Here is an 18,280-nt window from a genome sequence, read left to right as displayed (position 1 = left end):
CCTTCCTCACCGTGCATCCATCTCAATGAGCTATGGGCCATCAGCGCGCCTTCCTATCTGTCAGTTTGTTGAAAGTCATGCAGATGGGTTTTGGTTCATCCACCTTCTCCGTGGTCATGTAAGGGATGGGCCGTTAAAGGGCGGCGCTCTTCGCTCTTTCACTCTTCCTTCTCTTCGGTCACATCTTTACTTTACTAGCGGATGAGCAGCAGATGACAGCGGCCTCTCTCCGTGTTTATGCGGACGAACGCTCCAGCCAAGCTGGTGCCACACGGGGTCTTCTCGCAAGCATGTGTATGAGGTGAACCTTTCCTGGGCTGCTGGGTTTACAGCTGACATGCTCTGTGCTGGTGTCCCCCACTCCGCAGCTGAGGACGACCCCTGTCAGACCAACCCCTGCCTGCACGGAGGGAACTGCTTGTCCGAGGGGAAAGGCTACAGCTGTTACTGTCCGCAAGGCTACTCTGGGGAGAGCTGCGAGATTGGTGAGGCATAATCAAGGGTCAGGGGTCAGAGGGCATTGGGCTAAGAGCCCGCCTGGGTGCACTTTGGCTGCAAAACCCTCGTCTCCCTTTTCATTGAGGTGTGTAAATTGTTATCCTGATAATCACCACCATCATTACCATCATTACATATTTGTTTGTCAGTCATAAATGTAAAATATTACTCTTAAGTAGAATAAAGGCAGCACTGATCACATCGCTACTGCATTTCTCTCTATATACACTACACACACATGCACTGATTTCCATCCCCGGAGTTAAACAGGGTAAGAATGGTCTGCAAAGTAATTGATCTGTGAACGGCTGTAAAGCGGTTCTAACTCAAAAAACACGCCATCCCATTTCCCGTATCTTCTTGCCGCCCCTTTTAACCGGTTCACACTTGTACCACGATATGGTATCTCTTCTCTTGCTCTGACAGCCTTCGCAGCCAAGATTTAAAAAAAAATGTGCATGTGCTTTGATGCTACATGGCAGCTCCAAAACTGACAAGAATAATCCTGCCAGACCTGCCCGATGAGATCATTTTCAATGTCGCATCAGTCATTCCTGGCATAAAGTTTAATGCCCGAGCCGCCTGCAATTTTCAAGTTCGTTTCACATTTCAGCACCCCGGAGAGATGTTGATGCACACCAGGCGTCAAGTGTTATGGTAATTTAATTTAATAATCCACCGAAGTTGGGTTGTCATAGCAGTGAAGCGACTTGTGGGTCATTTAGAGAGCGTGGAGGATTTTAAAACTCACACTGTGAGTTTGAGGGTGATACTAGAGTCACAAACGGCGAAATCGAGGTACCTTGTACTTTCCGGTTTAAATTAAACCTTGACTTGATTCTCCGCTCACAATTTTCCTTCACGTTTTTATGATATTTTGCAGCGTATGCAATCTGTAAAAGCCAAAATGAAACGCCCTGATTGAGCGGTGTAGCCTGAATCTCTGCACCGGAAGATGGTGCTGCTCTGGGAAAACAAGGGTTTGAGTGACACGATGAATATTGAGGAGGTCGCTGCAGGTACCTGGCATTGCCGCTTCTTCAGCTGGGCAGGGAGGGTCACCTTTTCTTGCAGCTGACAGGCTGGAGATGGAAGGAGTGATGCTGTAGTGTCTGATTTGTTTGTGGTTTCGAGTCTTGTATTCCTGCCATGTGAAATTAGTATGGAGCAGACGGGAGGTGAGGGAGCACGTGGGACGGGAGGTGAAGCAGAGCGGGAGGAGGAATACTACATACTGCATTTTCTGCCCAAGGATCAGGTGAAGAGGGTGAAAGAGGGTGTGTATATGCGAAGCTTCTGTGTTTTTCCGGTCTGTTGGGCAGAAGAAATGCTTAACGTGCGCTAGGCAGGAGCTACATCGAATGTGGAGCCGTGCAGAAGTGCAAATAGGAGGAGATGAGCATCGCTCACTGGACACCAGCTGTTGTCACGAGGAGGTCAGGGAGGTCAGAGATGCTTCACAAACAGGTCAGAGGTGAAGAACTCCATCACACAGGAGACAATGGGCTGGAAGACGAGGGTCGAGAGGCCAAGAAAGGGTTCCCTTACAAGTGTGATCGTTAAACACACTTTGTTAAACTCCTCCGCTTTCGTACAGAGTGGAACTTATAAAGGCTAAATAAATATGCGTTTCACATTTTATTACAAGAAATCCTGCTTTTTGGGGGTTAACGGGATCAGAACGAGTAGTGAGGTGTGAAATTAGTTGGAGAGCTTTAAAAATCTTTTAAGCATGTTTAAGATCTGTATGATACTCTGAGTATCAGTGCGCTGCTATATTTCTATTGTGTTATCCATAAATCATGCAAAACAAGGATGGTTTTTGTGACCCACATTGACACTACAGACGTTTTGTCTTGGGACAGTCTGTCATTATTCTGTTTCAATTACTTATTTCCGGTTTTTGGATGGGGAGGGGGGGGTGCGGTGGCGCAGCTGGCTTGGCTGGGTCCTGCCCTCTGGCAGGTCTGGGGTTCGAGTCCCACTTGGGGTGCCTTGTGATGGACTGCTGTCTTGTCCTGGGTGTGTCCCCTCCCCTCCCCTCCAGCCTTATGCCCTGTGTTGTTGGGTTGGGATCCAGCTTGCCGTGACCCCACTTGCGACAGACAGCTTCAGCCATTGCGTGTGTGTGGTGTTGTATTATTTCTCTGTGCTGTAGACATGAAACCCTTTGCAGGCCTGCTGTTGCTCCCATGGCTACTCTGGCTGACGCCAATGAGTCGTCCACACATCTTTGAATCGTGACCGCAGTGGACCGCACTAGTCTTGTACTGGTTGTAGTGTGAAAATCCTGTTTTCTCCATTGTCCTTTGAGGAATGTGATGGTTTAGGCGGAATAGGTGTGTTGAAGTGAGAATCCCCTGGAAGCCAGTCGCTGGGACTAAAGTTGTATTTGCAATTATTTCTGGGGGAAAAAAAAGTGTTTAGGATCCTTGCATAATGCATTAAGGACGGTCCATGTTTCTGCGCTGAGGGAATGAAACATTCATGAGGAACAGAAGCTCACACCGACCCCGAGGGCAGAAACGCAGGCGGAGGGAAGGTGCGGCGGGTGTGGGAGCGCACCTGGAAACGGGGCTGCAGGCGGCCGCACTAAGACGGCTGCAGGGAGAGAGGTCGGAGGGCGTCTTCGTACCGCGATCTCCATCTCCGTTACCGCACTGCTCAGACGCTGCAGCGCTGCCTGACCTTTGTAAGAAGCTCAGCCGTCGGACACGGCAGGCTCCAAACACCGCGCCCGATCCTCCCCTCTGACAAAGATACAGGATGGGGGATACGTATAGGAAGGCGCTTCTTCTCTTGTGTTTTACTCAGCAGAACGAGATTTTGCCCTTCGGTGTCGCTCCGGTAAAGGTTGAGTGCGAGAGGAACCTGTGTGCCTTTATCCCCCGTACTGTACGAGGGATTTCGGTCACACGGAGATGCACAGATACACAGAGCATACTAAGCGCTTACGAGGGGGGGAAAAATCCTGAGCACGGGATGCCTGTTTGGCCTCCCAGCACAAATACCCACAGAACTGCAAATAAACATGGAGAAGGGAGATAAATAAGCGTAAACAGAAGTAAGGAGGTAAATGTGCGCACACCTGTTTGGTATTCTTCACAGCACAAAGGCAGGTTAGGGAACGCGAGGCAGAGACACCGGCGTCTCCCAGCCATGCATGGATAATGAAGAAATTACGGTGCCCCGCCTAGTGGGCTGCATTGCCGCTGCTCCGCTCACTTACCTGGCACCTGAGAAAGAGCAGCTCTGCCGCACGGGTGCGACACCGTCTTCCGGCCCACGATGCCAACGTCCTCCCTCCACAGAGGCCTTCTGACCCCGGAGAGGAAAGCGCAGCCACGTCGGGGGGTTGAGTTGGGGTGCCATCGCTGCATTGCATCGGGGCATGAGGACATCATTTGTGCATGGAGTTGAGTGCATGCGGGTTCCCTTGATTGCAGCTCGGAGCTAAGCCCCCCCACCACCCGACACCTTCCCCAAAAACAAAAAAAGACATTAGGTAAAGGCTCGAAAAAATGCCACTTGCTTCAGACATTGTTTTGGTAAACTTGATAAAAAAGCCTCATGCGGATGTATCAGCACACCCCGAACTTCCGTTTATAATACGGATGTACCTGGCGCTATTGATTTCGGTTGTTAAGGGATTTTTTTTTTTTTTTGTTCCTGTCCTTATCTTCTGTGCTCCCTTCTTTCTCATTCCAAGCAAATAGTCCCGCTCTCCCTCGCTCGCCGTCTCTCCCTCTCCATTTCCCTCTCTCTCGCTCCCGCTCGCCACTCCTGTTCTTCTCTTTTCCCCTTCAGCTTGTTATTTGGTACAGAGCTTGTATGGAAATCGCTCTGCACTGCAGAGACAGGGGTGAGAGCAGCCCTGCAGCCCGCTGGCCTTTTTGTCAAGTACCACGTTTTGCTCACAGATGCGGACATCACAGCGACTAACCTCTCTCTTTCTGCCTTTCTCTCCCTCTCTCTCACCCCCCCCCCCGCACAAACTCACACGCACTGCTCTGTATTTTGGACTGGGGGAGCCGTGCTCTCGGCAGGGTCCAGCTGGCACGCGATCCAGATTTTTGGACACGTCAAAACGATGCGAGCTGGACTCGCGCTTTTTCTGCTTTTTTAGAGCACACAGAGTATATTGCCCTTTCGTGTCATGGCCTTTCCGTGGAGGCTAGATTGCTTATATCTCCATGAGGACATCAAAGCTGGGGAGCAGAGGGAGTGGAAGGTGGCGGTAAAATACAGCGATCTGCTGATTCAGTGCACATTACGAATGCAGTTTATTCATGCTATGGAACAAAAGCTATTTAGCAACGTTGGCTAAATGAAAAGTTGTGATTTAAAAACTGCCCTCCCGAATTCACGCAGGGAGATGGAGCAGAAGGGTGTGAAAAGCAGGGTTATACATATTTCTCTCGTGGCAACTTAAGCGATAGCCCTGCGCGTGGGCAGAGACACTGCAACACTGAGCGCTGGTCGCCGGGTGACTGATAGCCAGGTTCGCATGCCGTCCCGTTCATTAGGACAGATGATTGGCTCCGCCCGCCCTGCACGCTCCATTAATTCAGCCCTTGGCGCCAGTGCAGACTCGTCTCCACTCGCCACATTTTTGCAGCATGCCACACACCCCCCGCTCGACTCCCTAGTCATTACCATCTTCCCTGGTCTCACAATCCACCTGGAGGCATGCTGTCAGCACTGAAGGTATAGGAGGATAGTGGCATCCAGGTGTAAAACCCCCACTACTTCTTGCTGGGGACAATGAGCTGCTCTGGAATATGCCAGAATATATCATCTGCTGCCATTCCCCAAGATGTCAGGGACCAGTGCCAAGTGTTCTTTGTGCACGCTGGGAACAAACACCACCTGCAAGGTGCACTGATTCGGCTCATGCAGCACACACAGTACACACAGTACACACACAGTGCACACAGTGCACACAGTGCAGATGCCCCTTTACTTGTGATGATTTGACTTACGATTTTTCAAAGTTACGATAGCACCATAGCGATACCCATTTGGTAGAATCCATCCTTTGAATTTTGAATTTCGATCCGTTCCCGCCCTCGAGATATGCGGTACGATACTCCCTCCTGATGCTGAGCGATGGCAGCGAGCCGCAGCATCCGCTCGACCACGCTCGCCAAAGAGTGTAAACAATACTGTATTGAAAACCTTTTTTTATTTTGTGTTTTCGCATCCCAGCATGTCTGCTGAACGCCCATGTGTGTCTCCTGCTTAAATCTGCCCAGCCGTAGGCTACGGTCAATGTCCTGTGCACGTTGAAGGTCGGCTAGGCTAGGCTATGATGCTCGCTAGGTGCGGTACCGTATTCTTTTTCCGCTTACGATTTTTCAACTCACGATGGGTTTATCAGAACATAACCCCATCGTTAGTTGAGAAGCATCTGTACACACGCACAGCTGCCATATACGTTATCGCAGAGCGTTTGGTCACGTGTGCTTTTGCAGTGTCGTTGTTGGTGTGTTGTGTTGCACTTGTGAGTACGTGCTTGTTTCCACTCTCTTTTCGGACAGTCGGGTTGAGCATCCTGCCTTCGGTGTAACCCTTGAGAATGGAGAGGAAGTGCTCTTATCTCCCTGACAGTGGTTTGTGATCGAGGGAGTGGATGTGGAACACCAGGGGGCGGGGGCAAGGGGAGGCCTTCTTCTTGCCGCAGTCCTGTCATAAATCACGCCAACAGGGGCTCGCGGAGTGTTGCCTGAGCCAAGAGCGGGGCAGATGGAGACGGTGAACCGTTCCCACTTGACTCGTGAGTGGTTCAGACAGCAAAACGACACTGTGACACACAGTGATTGCGTACGGCGGAATTTTTTGGCCCGCTTGCGGGCGATTTTTCTTTACCATTTTATTACTTACGGTGTTATTTACATTATATTTACATGCATTATTTATCAGCTGAGGCTTTTATCTCAAGTGTCCGACACTTTTTCCCATTAATACAGCTAACACAGTTTGTTGTTTTACTGGAGTAATTCAGGGTACGTACCTTTCTCGAGGATACAACGCAAAACCCTCTCCTTGGACTTGGCTAAGCGGCTGCTTCATAGTTAGACCGTATCCTTAATCGTGACATTACCTGGTGCCCAGCGGTAGCACAATAGCAGAGGCAAAAATTAACTTAAGGTTGAGACAATGCAAGAAATAATACTGTCACGTCCACGCCCACAACACAAGCGACAACACCTGACTCTGCACTAGTTCCTGAGTAATCACTCACCCTATGAAGACCCTCTCCAGCTCCCGTACCGTTGCGGAATCTCGTTTGGGACAACCGCCCTTCCTCACGTTACTTCGCACACACACTTGCTCTATTCTCTGTTCACAATCTCTGGTTTTTTGACTCTTTGCTTCGTTTTCCGACCACGTCCACGGATCCTCGTTCCCGGCCCGTTCGCCGATCGACCGACCCTTCGCCCGTCCCTGGTTTTGAGAACTTGCCTCTTCCCTCAACTTCAGACGAACAACGCCGCACTTGGGTTCAGCCGTCCCGGCTCCCTGTGCTCCGCGTGACAAATACATTGGCACAAATTAAAGAGCATGACTGGGAACTGTTTCGGCGTGGATCAGGAACTGGGGACTCCCAGCCATGTACAACTGCTCTTTAGCCAAATGGTCTCTTGCTGTGCTCATCTCTGTCCTGCTTGATGACAAGCGCAAAGCCCACTGTCACTATAACCATGTTTCCTCTGAGCAAACCAGACCTGCATTGTGGAACACGAAGAAATTGCTTGGAATCCTTAGGTTTCCTGTCAAAGAAGGGCACAGTCAGAGACCAAGGACAGCAACCTCCTTTACAGCAAACAATTTCTCCAGTGTGTACTAATTCAGAATCCGAAGTGTGTCATTAATACTTAAAGGAGGAGAGAACTTTTAAATCTCTGTTTTTCCCGAACAGATCGGCTCCGTATAAATATTGCAGTATTTGTGTACTCTGGACCATAATTCATTCCGAGCGCACCTCTGGAGGACCCTGTTGTGGATTATGTCGATAATGGCAAGATTATGCTGAAAGAGGGTACAGGGGAATCTGAGATTCGCACAGGCACCCCGACTCTTCCGTGCCTAGCTGCTCTGCTGTAGTGGAGAAAAATGATGCCGACGTGAGCGACAGAAGGTCAGACTTGCCAGGAATGAGTTCCGGGATGGCTCCTCGTGAGCCTGCCGGTTGGCCAACGGGGCTGACAGCTATGGGATGGAGGGAGACTTCTGCTCCGTATCCCTCAGTTTTTACAAAAGATGGAAAACAAACAGCACCTTGCTCAACCGCTTTGTCCCATGCTGAGAGACAAACAGCGTCAGCCAGTCAAACTTCTTGGCCTTTGAATAGCGATGTCTTTCTATATTAGGACTCTGGTGCCGCTGGGTGCTCTCCGACGGCCCCTGCCTCTTCACAGTCTGTCAGAAACAGAAACCCACCCAACTACTGCCTTCTCGGTCAGGGGCTCTTAAGTTCCAAGCTCACAAGGTGGCTGCGGAGCCGAACACAACACGTTGCCCTCCGCTGTGTCGGTACCTCCGTTTTTCACCCCGATCCTATAGGCATCAGTAGCCATCAAGTTGTTTTTGTTACCAGAATAGGTCCTATTGATCCAGGGACATTCAGGTGATTTTGACAAGTGGTGCTTTAATGGAAGTGTATCGGTCTTTGAGGAGAGAAGAGCAAGGAGTCTTTTAAATTTCCACGATGATTTATCAAGCGGGCTCTATCGGGCGTCGTCTTCCGATGCCGCAGCAAAGAGGTCCGCCGATCGCAAGGTTTCAAATGTCTTGCTTTTTGTCTGTTTCACATCAGCCAGCGTGGGGCTCTGTCTAAAGACTGAGTCGGCAGTGCTGGGCCACAACCCCTCCTCCTCCCCAGTCTGTCATCTCACCTTGCGTTCACACATTTCATTATAAAAACATCTCCTTGTTGGCTTTCAGCTGTTCACGGACATCCCCATAAGTGATCGAAATGGGGTTTCGGCTAAAAGCGGCACCGTTTAGTATGGCGCGGAGGGCCCCTTTCGTGCCTGACATCGCGGCACGTCGTGAGCACTTGTCAGTACTCGTGACTGGCGGTGTCGGAGACGACACAAAAGGCCGCGCTGTGTGGCTGTTTGCTTACTCAGCCTCTTGTTCTAGGGCAAACATACCGTTCATTGTCGCAGCCTCAGCCCCGCTATGTTAAGTAAATGTTCGATGGGCTTTTGTGTTTTGTTGCTTCCTCGGGTCGTTAACAAGGATGTGTGGAATGCGAGCAATTATGCGGGGCTTCTGTCTCCTCCCCCGAACAGACCTTCTCCCCTCCGCAATCCATAAAGCACTTTTTTTATTGAAAAGGCACAGCTATTCACATTTTGCCAGAGCAATTACAGCGAAGACAATCAGCAGCAAGTTGACGTGCATTCCCTTGAAAGGGTGTAATTTATCCTTCCGACATTAAATGGTAAAAAACGAAGCTGGGCATGGGACACAGTTTTGCTTTCCCACTAATGCCTGGTGCCTGCGTGCCTTCGGTCCCAACTTTCTTTACTGAAGGTCTCTTTCTGAAAACGCTGGGACTCTCCTGCTGTGCTGAGGGCGTTTCCAGGGTTTCTTCCCTTTACAACAATCATGAATAGGGCAGCTGGTTTAGATCTGTCGAAGGTATGCAGTAGAATCACTACAATAAAGCCAAAAGGTGCTTAAATCCCCAAACATTTTCCTATTCTGTTTCATAACCATTTATACATTTATTCATTAGCCCCAAACCTTTTTTCTATAAACACCATGCTAAACCTCTCCGTAAACTGAAATTAGTTCTATCCCGCCCCCCTAGCTCCAAAATACATGTCAACTGCTGGATTTACATTTATTTATTTAGCAGACACTTTCTCCAAAGCAACTTACAATGGATACTATGTAGTTTTATCAGCCCACACACATTATTCACCAAGGTGACTTACACTGCTAGATACACTACTTAGAATGGGTCACTCATCCACACATCAGCAGAACACACACACTCTCTCTGTCACTCGCACACTATGGGGAACCTGAAGAGCATGTCTTTGGACTGTGGGAGGAAACCAGAGCACCTGGAAGAAACCGACACAGACAAAGGGAGAACATGCAGACTCCACAAAAACTGAGCAAGGATCAAACCCACATCCTCTCACACCACCCAGGCACTGTGAGACAGCAGCGCTACTCATTGTGCCACCACACTGCCCCAAACACACACACACACATACACACACACACATTTTCAGAACCGCTTGTCCCATATGGGGTCGCGGGGAACCGGAGCCTACCCGGCAACACAGGGCGTAAGGCCGGAGGGGGAGGGGACACACCCAGGACGGGACACCAGTCCGTCGCAAGGCACCCCAAGCGGGACTCGAACCCCAGACCCACCGGAGAGCAGGACCTGGTCCACGCCACCACGCCACCCCTGCCCCAAACAAATCACTCAAATTCCTCCAAAGTGACTTACAATGTTTACCTAGTTATTCATAGAGATGGGTAGTTTTACTAGAGTATTTTAGGGTAAGTACCTCATGTAAGTGAATTGCAGCCAGAGGTAGGATTCAAACCTGCGAGTCCAAAAGCAGCAGCTGTTACTGCTATGCTACCAGTTGTCCCTTAGGGTTAGGGATCAAGTTGCCGGTTCCTCTGTGGGTCACAGATGTTTACAAGGACTTGTTAGGAGCTGTGACTTCAGGTTGGGTTGTAAGTTCCTAGTGCTAGTATAGGCTCTGGTGTTGTACCTTTGAGAAAGGTACTCCACTGGCTGCAGCCAGCTGTATAAATTAGTAGTTTTGCAAAAGGTAACCAATGAAATTATTATGATACAAGAAGAAGAAGAAGAAGAAGAAGAAGAAGAACAACAACAACAACAACAACAACAACAAAGAAGACAATAATAATGAGTCCAAAATCTTATGAACACCCAAGTAACATTTCTTAGGAAGAGATTTTCGTAGAAACTAGCATGGCCTGTTTCTGTGATCAGTCATAAGAGTCAGTAGGTCTGCAATATTGCACCATGACACATATTTCCTCCCAGCCTTCAGAAATAGAAGTCAGACATTCCATGATAGACAGGAGGTATCCAAGAGTATGTTACTTTGACATTGTATCCTCGCCATCCTCATATGCCTGTCACATCCACGCCCACATCTCAAATGACAACACCTGACTCTGCTCCAGCACCAGATTAACCACTCACCCTTTAAAAGACCCTCCTCAGCTCCCATACCTTTGCGGAATCTTGTCAGAGACAACCGCCCTTCCTTGTGACTCCTCGCTCATCTCCAGTTCTCAGTTCACGTTCTCCGGTTGTTGATCCTTCGCTTTGTTTCTCGACCACGTCCACGGATCTTCGTTTCAACTCCGATCGCCGTTCGACCGACTCTTCGCTTCGTCTCCTGACTTCGCCCGTGGATTCCCACTCTGACCCCGACCGCCGATCGACCGACCCTCCGCCTGTCCCCGATACCGAGAGCAACTTGCCTGATCCTCTGAATCCAGACGAACGACCCCGCACTTGGGTCCTTCCGTGCCGTTTCATCGTGACAATGCCTTAGTCGAAGTGAAAACCTCATCCATTTATACAACTGCAGATATTTATGATGTAAGACGGCTGCAGTGTCCTGTGTAAGACTCCCGATTCCAAAATGCATAACCTTAACCACTTCGCCCCAAGCTGCCCTTTTGCTTTTCACTTCTTATCAAATGAAGGGGACTCTGTCTGTGCCTCACATGCAGTCTGTGTTTGTTAAGTACCAGCTGAGTCCCAGAGCCCAGGAAAACCAATAAAACTTACTCTGTTATGATTCTTTTGTGCTTTGCGTTAAAAAATATATCACTCAAGGGTAATATTGTTTTTTTTTTTTTTCTCTGTTACCCCCCTCGCCCCCCCCCCTCGCCTTAATTTGGTGGGAAACTTCATGAAAATTCATTGCCGTGATGCTGTAGTAAGAAATGGGTTTTTGGCTTTCCTCAGTCCCAGTTTACAAATAGTCTTGTGACAGCTGAAATTGAAAGCATAAATCTGAGCAGTGTCACTCTGAAATGTGGATGTGATGAAGTTACAGAGGAGACAGGTCCATGCAGCAGAAGTACCATCCGGCTGCTCAAACAATTAAGTGGATTGAGCCTTGTTTTACAGCCTTTATACACATTTAGTCCATTTCAGTCAATCAAAATTTGTTTGGAACAGCATTTTTTACACAAAGCACTTTGCTAAGATTTTTTTTTTTTCACCGAACTGAAAGCCAGAAAGGAATCCAAGCCGATGCTGTATAAAATGTCAAAATAATGCTTTTGACCCATCACTGGAAGGCAATCAAATTCTTACAGTTGAAGACACAAAACAAAATACCTGTGCTGAGCTTCCATGCAACACTGAGCAGAAGTATATTTAAATATGAGTAATGTATAACCGTGCAGGCCTAATGAAAGAGCGACTTCAGCAGTAAAGTACTCCTGATTTATGCAACAGTCCAACAGCGGATATTCTCAGTTCAAGGTGTGCTTTAAGAGTTTCTTACGATGCTGACTAAAGTAGAACAGAATGAGGAAAAACTCCTCATGCTTTTAGGGAATAAATATCTGCTCATTTCAAGACCACCTCAATTAGTCCTCCTTGTCTGAAAGCCCAGATGAATTGATGTGATGTAATATCTTCTTTGTGAGACTTGGGTCTCAGTCACTTTAAGAAAAACAAGGGTGGTGTTTGTGATTACTTTCCACAGGGGACACTTTTGAAGCCAAAGTTTTCAAAGATGTTTAGACTTTCCATATTGTTTTTAATATTTAATATGTGTTAGTAATAAATGTCCCAGTGAGACAGATAGTTAGATGCTTTTAGATATGTGGAAGAGGCATGATAGAGCAGTACAGTCAGTGATGACTGCTTTCTGTATGTCACAGGTTCTAAGGAGTTTGACAGCTGCAGACATCTGTTTAATTCGAGATGTCTGCAGTCTTCCTTGTGCTCTTCATTGTCAGGCTTTTTCCAGATTTAGACTGTGCTCTATTTCTAGATGAAAGAAGGTAAGGTCTTTTTCTCTTCCCTAGCTCTGGTCCTGTCACAACGGCTTCAGATCTTCCTTAAAGCACCTTCTGTGATGTATGGCAGTCCACATGCCAGCTCTTCAACGACAAGACTGCTGTGCTGTAGAACTTGTCACCTTTGCATTCTGGAGTGGTGTCAGAGATACTGTCCCTCCGAGGCCAATGTTTAGCACAGCTGGACTCCAAAATACTGTTATTCTTTAATATTTACATTTATTTAGCAGATGCTTTTCTCCAAAGCAGCTTCCAATGAACTCTATGTAGTGTCATCAACCCAGACACATTATTCACCGTGGTGACTCACGATGCTCGATACACTACTTACAGTGGGTCACTCATCCATTCATCAGTGGAACACACACACTCTCCCTCTGTCACTCACACACTATGGGGAACCTGAACAGCATGTCTTTGGACTGTGGAAGGAAACCAGAGCACCATGCCACTGTGCTGCAGTTATTAAAATATCAGTATTTTATTGTTTGTGTATGATATTTATTGTTATATTACAGTTATTGTATATTTACAGGTGGTCCCCGATTTACAATGCTTCGACTTGCGATTTTTTCGACTTTATGATGGTGAGCTGGCAATAGACATTCAGTAGAAATTGTACTTCGAATTTTTAATTTTGATTTTTTCCTGGGCAAGCGATTTGCGGAACGATACTCTCTCACGGGCAGGGGGTGCGGTGGCGCAGTGGGTTGGACCGCAGTCCTGCTCTCCGGTGGGTCTGGGGTTCAAGTCCCGCTTGGGGTGCCTTGCGGCGGACTGGCGTCCCGTCCTGGGTGTGTCCCCTTCCCCCTCTGGCCTTTCGCCCTGTGTTGCCGGGTAGGCTCCGGTTCCCCGTGACCCCGTAAGGGACAAGCGGTTCTGATAATGTGTGTGTGTGTGTGTACTCTCTCACGGTGCTGGGCAGCGACAGTGATCCGCATCTCGTGTATTAAGTGTATTAAATGCATTTTCGACTTAGGATATTTTTGACTTATGATGTGTTTCAGGGAATGTAACCCCATCGTAAATCGGGGACCACCTGTATCTGATGCAACCTTTAATTTATACTCATTTTTACTCATTTACTTGTTTACAGCTGGATATTTTGGAGCTTGGTTGCATAGAGAGTAAAGCTGATGCCTCAAAGCTCCTGAGCAGCTTGGTGGGTGTGTTTTTGTCCAGCACAGTTTATAAGGAGCTTGTGTGTTTTCCTCACGTAGGCACCCCATAGACACCCATGGAAGAAAGTAATACTGAACCTCTTCTGATCCCTGCCTTACCTACAGCACCTTCTCACTGGCTGCAATGAGTCAGACTCAACTTGATTGCATCGATCCATCGATCCATCCATCTTTCCATTTTAGGGAGCGATTCAGGTTAAGTGCCTCGCTCAAGGGTACTACGGTAAAGATTCACATGGGACTAGAGCAAACTTTTGGTGACTGTATCTGCTGCCCTGTGCTAATTCGGACAGCTTTGGTCCGTTTTCACGAGTTTAAACGTACTGTTGGCTACTTTTTTAGAATAGCGCCGCAGGTCAAATGTCATATTGCCTGTTGCTTTTCGAGACCCCAGTTCACCAGGTCTGATTATAGAAGTGTGACTCACAGATGTGTTAATTATCCAGCAGAAGTGGACTAGTGTAGCATGACGCTCTATGGGCTTTAGCCGTGAAATGCCCCTCTTCTGGTTCTGACTGTCCTCACTGCTTTCTCGCTGCCATTATTCTTTGAGTCCTCCTGCGTCTTCTGAGAGTGGAGACCTAACTTAAGGTGAGGGAGCTGAAAGCTCTCAAAATGCCTAATGCGTGTGCTCTGCTAAGGGTTTTGGGAGAAGGGGGTAGCTTCAGAGATTCCTGCCAGGGTTTGAAGACATCTGTGGCCCAGTCACTTGTCCTCATTCGACTGATGTCGGATAAAGGTAGACAGGTTCCTGGCCTTGGCCACTGTGGAATTACGCGATACACCATCCTCCATCTCTGACTGTGGGAAAATCTCTACTTCTGCTCATCGTTCCTCTCCTGTATGTTGCGGTGTGGTAAAGAGGTGCATGTACCATGTGCGTGTGAACAGGCACTCGCTAAAAGCCCATTAATCCAAGCAGCAGGGAATCGTGATCCTCCAGGTTTGAGGAATCTTTAAACTTATGTTTGCCATAAACCACCCTGCTACCCTTTTGCCTGGACTCAGGAGAGGCCCTCAGATGGTTCGAAGGCAAAGCATTCTGGGATGCCGGCTGTGATTCTAATTGATTTTGCCCTCCAGTCCATATCAGCTGAGAAATATAGTTAAAACATCTGAGGGAGATGGAGGACTCCTTTATTAGCAAGGAGGAGATCTATGGCCTCTGTTGCTTCTTTGTGTGGAAGTTTGGAATCAGCTTTCGGTTGGTGGAAGTATTTTGTTCAATGGAGTGCTCGGGTGCATATGCAGATTAGCCACTGCAGGGACTCCAGTGAAAAAGTTGTATGGACACATTATGTTTGCATAAAACACCTTTAAACCCTTTAGCTGGTATCTCAGTTGTTGGCCGGAGAGACCTTCCTCCTCTAGGATGTGTTCGGCTAAACCTTCCAGCTGAATCTGAAATAGGTGTTTAGAAGGCCTCACTAAGATCAGCAAACCTCAGCCATTGCTCTTGTAATCCATGCACTGAATGAAATAATCAATGTTTTAAGTGGGACATTTCATAAAATTGCACCGTGGGCAGTGTTTTATTCAAAAACATCAATCTCCTTAATGGTAAAATGTGGAATGCATCACCTTGCAAGGTGAAAATGAATAAAATAAAGACATTGAATACGAGATGCATTAAAACTCACACCCTTCTTCTGTGCTGTCCCTGTGTGTCTTTCTGTGTTGGTCCAGATATTGATGACTGCCAGTCAAACCCATGTCAGAATGGAGGCACCTGCATCGACGAGATCGATTCCTTTGTCTGTCTGTGTCTTCCCAGTTACGGAGGAGTCACATGTGAGAAAGGTAAACAAACAATAACACCCTGCTGCTTTGCCACGGCAACTCCAGGGACAAAGGGAAATGCGAAAAAGACACAAGAGAAGTAAGAACACCTGCACTCTGCTGAACTCTACAAATCATAGTCCTTTCAGTACATGAGTGATACCAGTCTTTGTCAAGGAAACACTCAGTAACTGCTAATGGGTTCTGGCTGTATGAGTCTGGAGTAAATAACCATCAAGGCTTCTAGCAGTTGAACGGTTACCGCAGGATTTAAAGTGTTTCTTTGTTCAGCCTGCCTCAACTGCCGCAAAAACAGGCACTTGAAATAAACAAAGTGCTCAGTCCGTGAAGAAATACACAGGACCAGAGCAGCTTATTGTTTTCCAGGATACAACGTACAGGTCTTTGAATGGTGTGAGGGGATCGTGCTGAGATGGGCCATATCTCACTGGCATTCTGTGGCTCTCCACCAGGGCCCTATTTCTTTCCCTCGCCAGCCTTGCAGTATGCCCTATAAAGTAAATACTATGGTCCTAAAAGCCTCTTTGCATTCACAGTCTAGAGAGGTGTGGTGTAGCAGCGAGGACCTTGTTATTGATCTCATGCCAACTAAAGTTTGAAAAAGGGAGAAATCGCTCTACATACCTACTGGAAGTAAGCAGGTGACAATAGGTAGTGGCGGTGACCTAACAGAACCCTCCAAAGTCTTCCTTCAGTTTCCCCAAAAAGGTACAAGTAGGGGGTGCATGCAAATAAACATGACATGTGAGATTTGGAAAGGAAATAGAGTAATAGTCAAAAGACTTGTTGAATCTACCTTTTTCTTTGAGACATTTGCTTAACAGCTTTGAGAAGCTAACCAGAGGCCATGTCTTTCCAACTCATCTGCAGCAGTTCCCAGAGATGCAGAACTCTTGTGGGTTCATTTGCTTTCCCTCTTCTGTCCAGTTCGTCCCATACCAGTATTGCCCAGGCGTACTCGTGCGTTTAACCGGTGACGTGCGTGCTTCCTCTCGGATCGGGACCGGACCCCTCGCGATTATGGTGGCCAGATGGGCAAAGAAAGACAAGGGTTGTGAAGATGCTAAGTTCAAAGACACCCCAGCATCTTCACAATCCTCATGGGCCAGTAGGCTCTGGTCCCCATTGACTGTTGCCCTTACTGTTTAATAAGTGAGGGAATGCACTATTAAAGACGCATGTGAGAAAATGTGTGCGAACCTCCACTCTGGTGCAAAACTCTCCATGGTTTAATGAAGCTGCACTTTGAAAATCAAAATACTTAACTCTGTGGTTTGATTGCAATATTAGATTGTCACAGGAGCCGAGTTTATGTATTCAAAGCAAATCACTGTAATTTTCTTAAAAGAAATTAAAGGAGAGTGTGGTTCCAGCTAAGTCAATATTTTCCTTGCCTATTCCCTTGTGAAAGAGAGCTCTGTGTTGCCCACGTTTTCAGTTTTCTAATGCTTGTCCTCGCCTAGACAGCTTGTTTCTGCAGAGACTGCTGGAGCTCTTAATAGGTTTATTCAGTAAACCTGTCAAGTAGCCGTAACGCATAACCTAATGTGGCTGGAAAGAATTCAACACATATGGGAAGCGGGGAAATGAAAACCCATTGGGGCGGTCCTCCCACTTTCATCAGCATCAAATGCTGGTCTGCTACGTTTCCAAGAAAACACTTCAGCAGCTGCTTTCGGTTGGGATATGTTCGAATCACTCGGTCAATGAATTAATCAACACCTTTTGATGCCTTTGTAACAGGAACATTAATTTATTTATACACTAGCTAGTCCCCCTGTTCCTTAACTGCTTGCTTCGGTGTTTTTTAAATGTTCATTCAAATCGTACAGGTATTTTTCAGCGACATGGTTTAGACTGATATCTGTTTTACCACCCGACACACCATTGGCAGTCTCTGTTTTCTGCACTGATCTTTGTGCATCCCGATATATAAAGCTTTTGGCCATGGTGTCACTGTCCGCAAATTACATTTTCTGCACTGCTGCAACTCTTGTCTTTCATAAGACCAAAGACAGGAAACTTCCCGTTTGCTAAAAATGAGTTCAGCATCTACCATGACACCCCCCCTCCGAAACACAGAAATAGGTTGATGGGAAATAGGGTTTTGGTATCCAAAATTATGATATCTGCACACACAGCATATATGTGTATAGCGTATAGTGCAGGGGGTGCGGCAGCATAGCGGGTTTGACCAAGTCCCACTCTCTGCGGGTTCCGGGGTTCGAGACCTGCTTGGGGTGCCTTGCAACAGACTGGTATCCCACCCTAGGTGTGTCCCCTCCCCATCCAGCCTTACGCCCTGTGTTGCCGGGTTAAGCTCCGCTTCGCCAGGACAAGTGATTTCAAACTGTGTGTATACTGCAGCACTCCTTTCAGGTTTATTCGATGTCAGGAAATAGGAATAGAAACTGTGCGGCTTTGCTCTTCCTTATTGTTATTACACGTATATGAAAAATGGTCATGGTCTTTTTTTAAACGTCTCCATTATTCAGTCAGACTTATTTTAATCAGATCTAATACTGCCCTTATGAAATCGGCTGCTAACTAAACCAGTTTATTGCTGGTTTATATTAATTAAGAGCTCTACAACACATATTAATCCACTTGTGCCATTTAAGACACAGTCATCGTATCTTTGGTATCTTTGGCCCCATATTTAAGGTTTTAAAAACAAATAAAGGAGCATTGAAATAAATTAATAAGTGGAGAATGACCTAAATATTGGCTCTGAGGTTACT

The 18,280-nt window shown here is 47.3% G+C and overlaps 1 protein-coding gene across 1 annotated transcript in view; it reads left to right on the top strand.

Annotated features, from left to right (window-relative positions):
* Window positions 1-18,280, top strand: part of ncanb (neurocan b) — a 92,477-nt gene that overhangs the window by 59,368 nt on the left and 14,829 nt on the right. Inside the window, exons 9-10 of the mRNA XM_018728090.2 lie at window positions 369-485; window positions 15,426-15,539. Coding sequence (XP_018583606.2) covers window positions 369-485; window positions 15,426-15,539 — 231 coding nt within the window. The remainder of the gene's footprint in view (window positions 1-368; window positions 486-15,425; window positions 15,540-18,280) is intronic.

This window comes from Scleropages formosus, chromosome 9, assembly GCF_900964775.1.
Source record: "Scleropages formosus chromosome 9, fSclFor1.1, whole genome shotgun sequence".
NCBI classification, from domain to species: domain Eukaryota; kingdom Metazoa; phylum Chordata; class Actinopteri; order Osteoglossiformes; family Osteoglossidae; genus Scleropages; species Scleropages formosus.
Note: the sequence above shows the minus strand (reverse complement) of the source record. Positions and strands in the feature narration are given on the sequence as shown.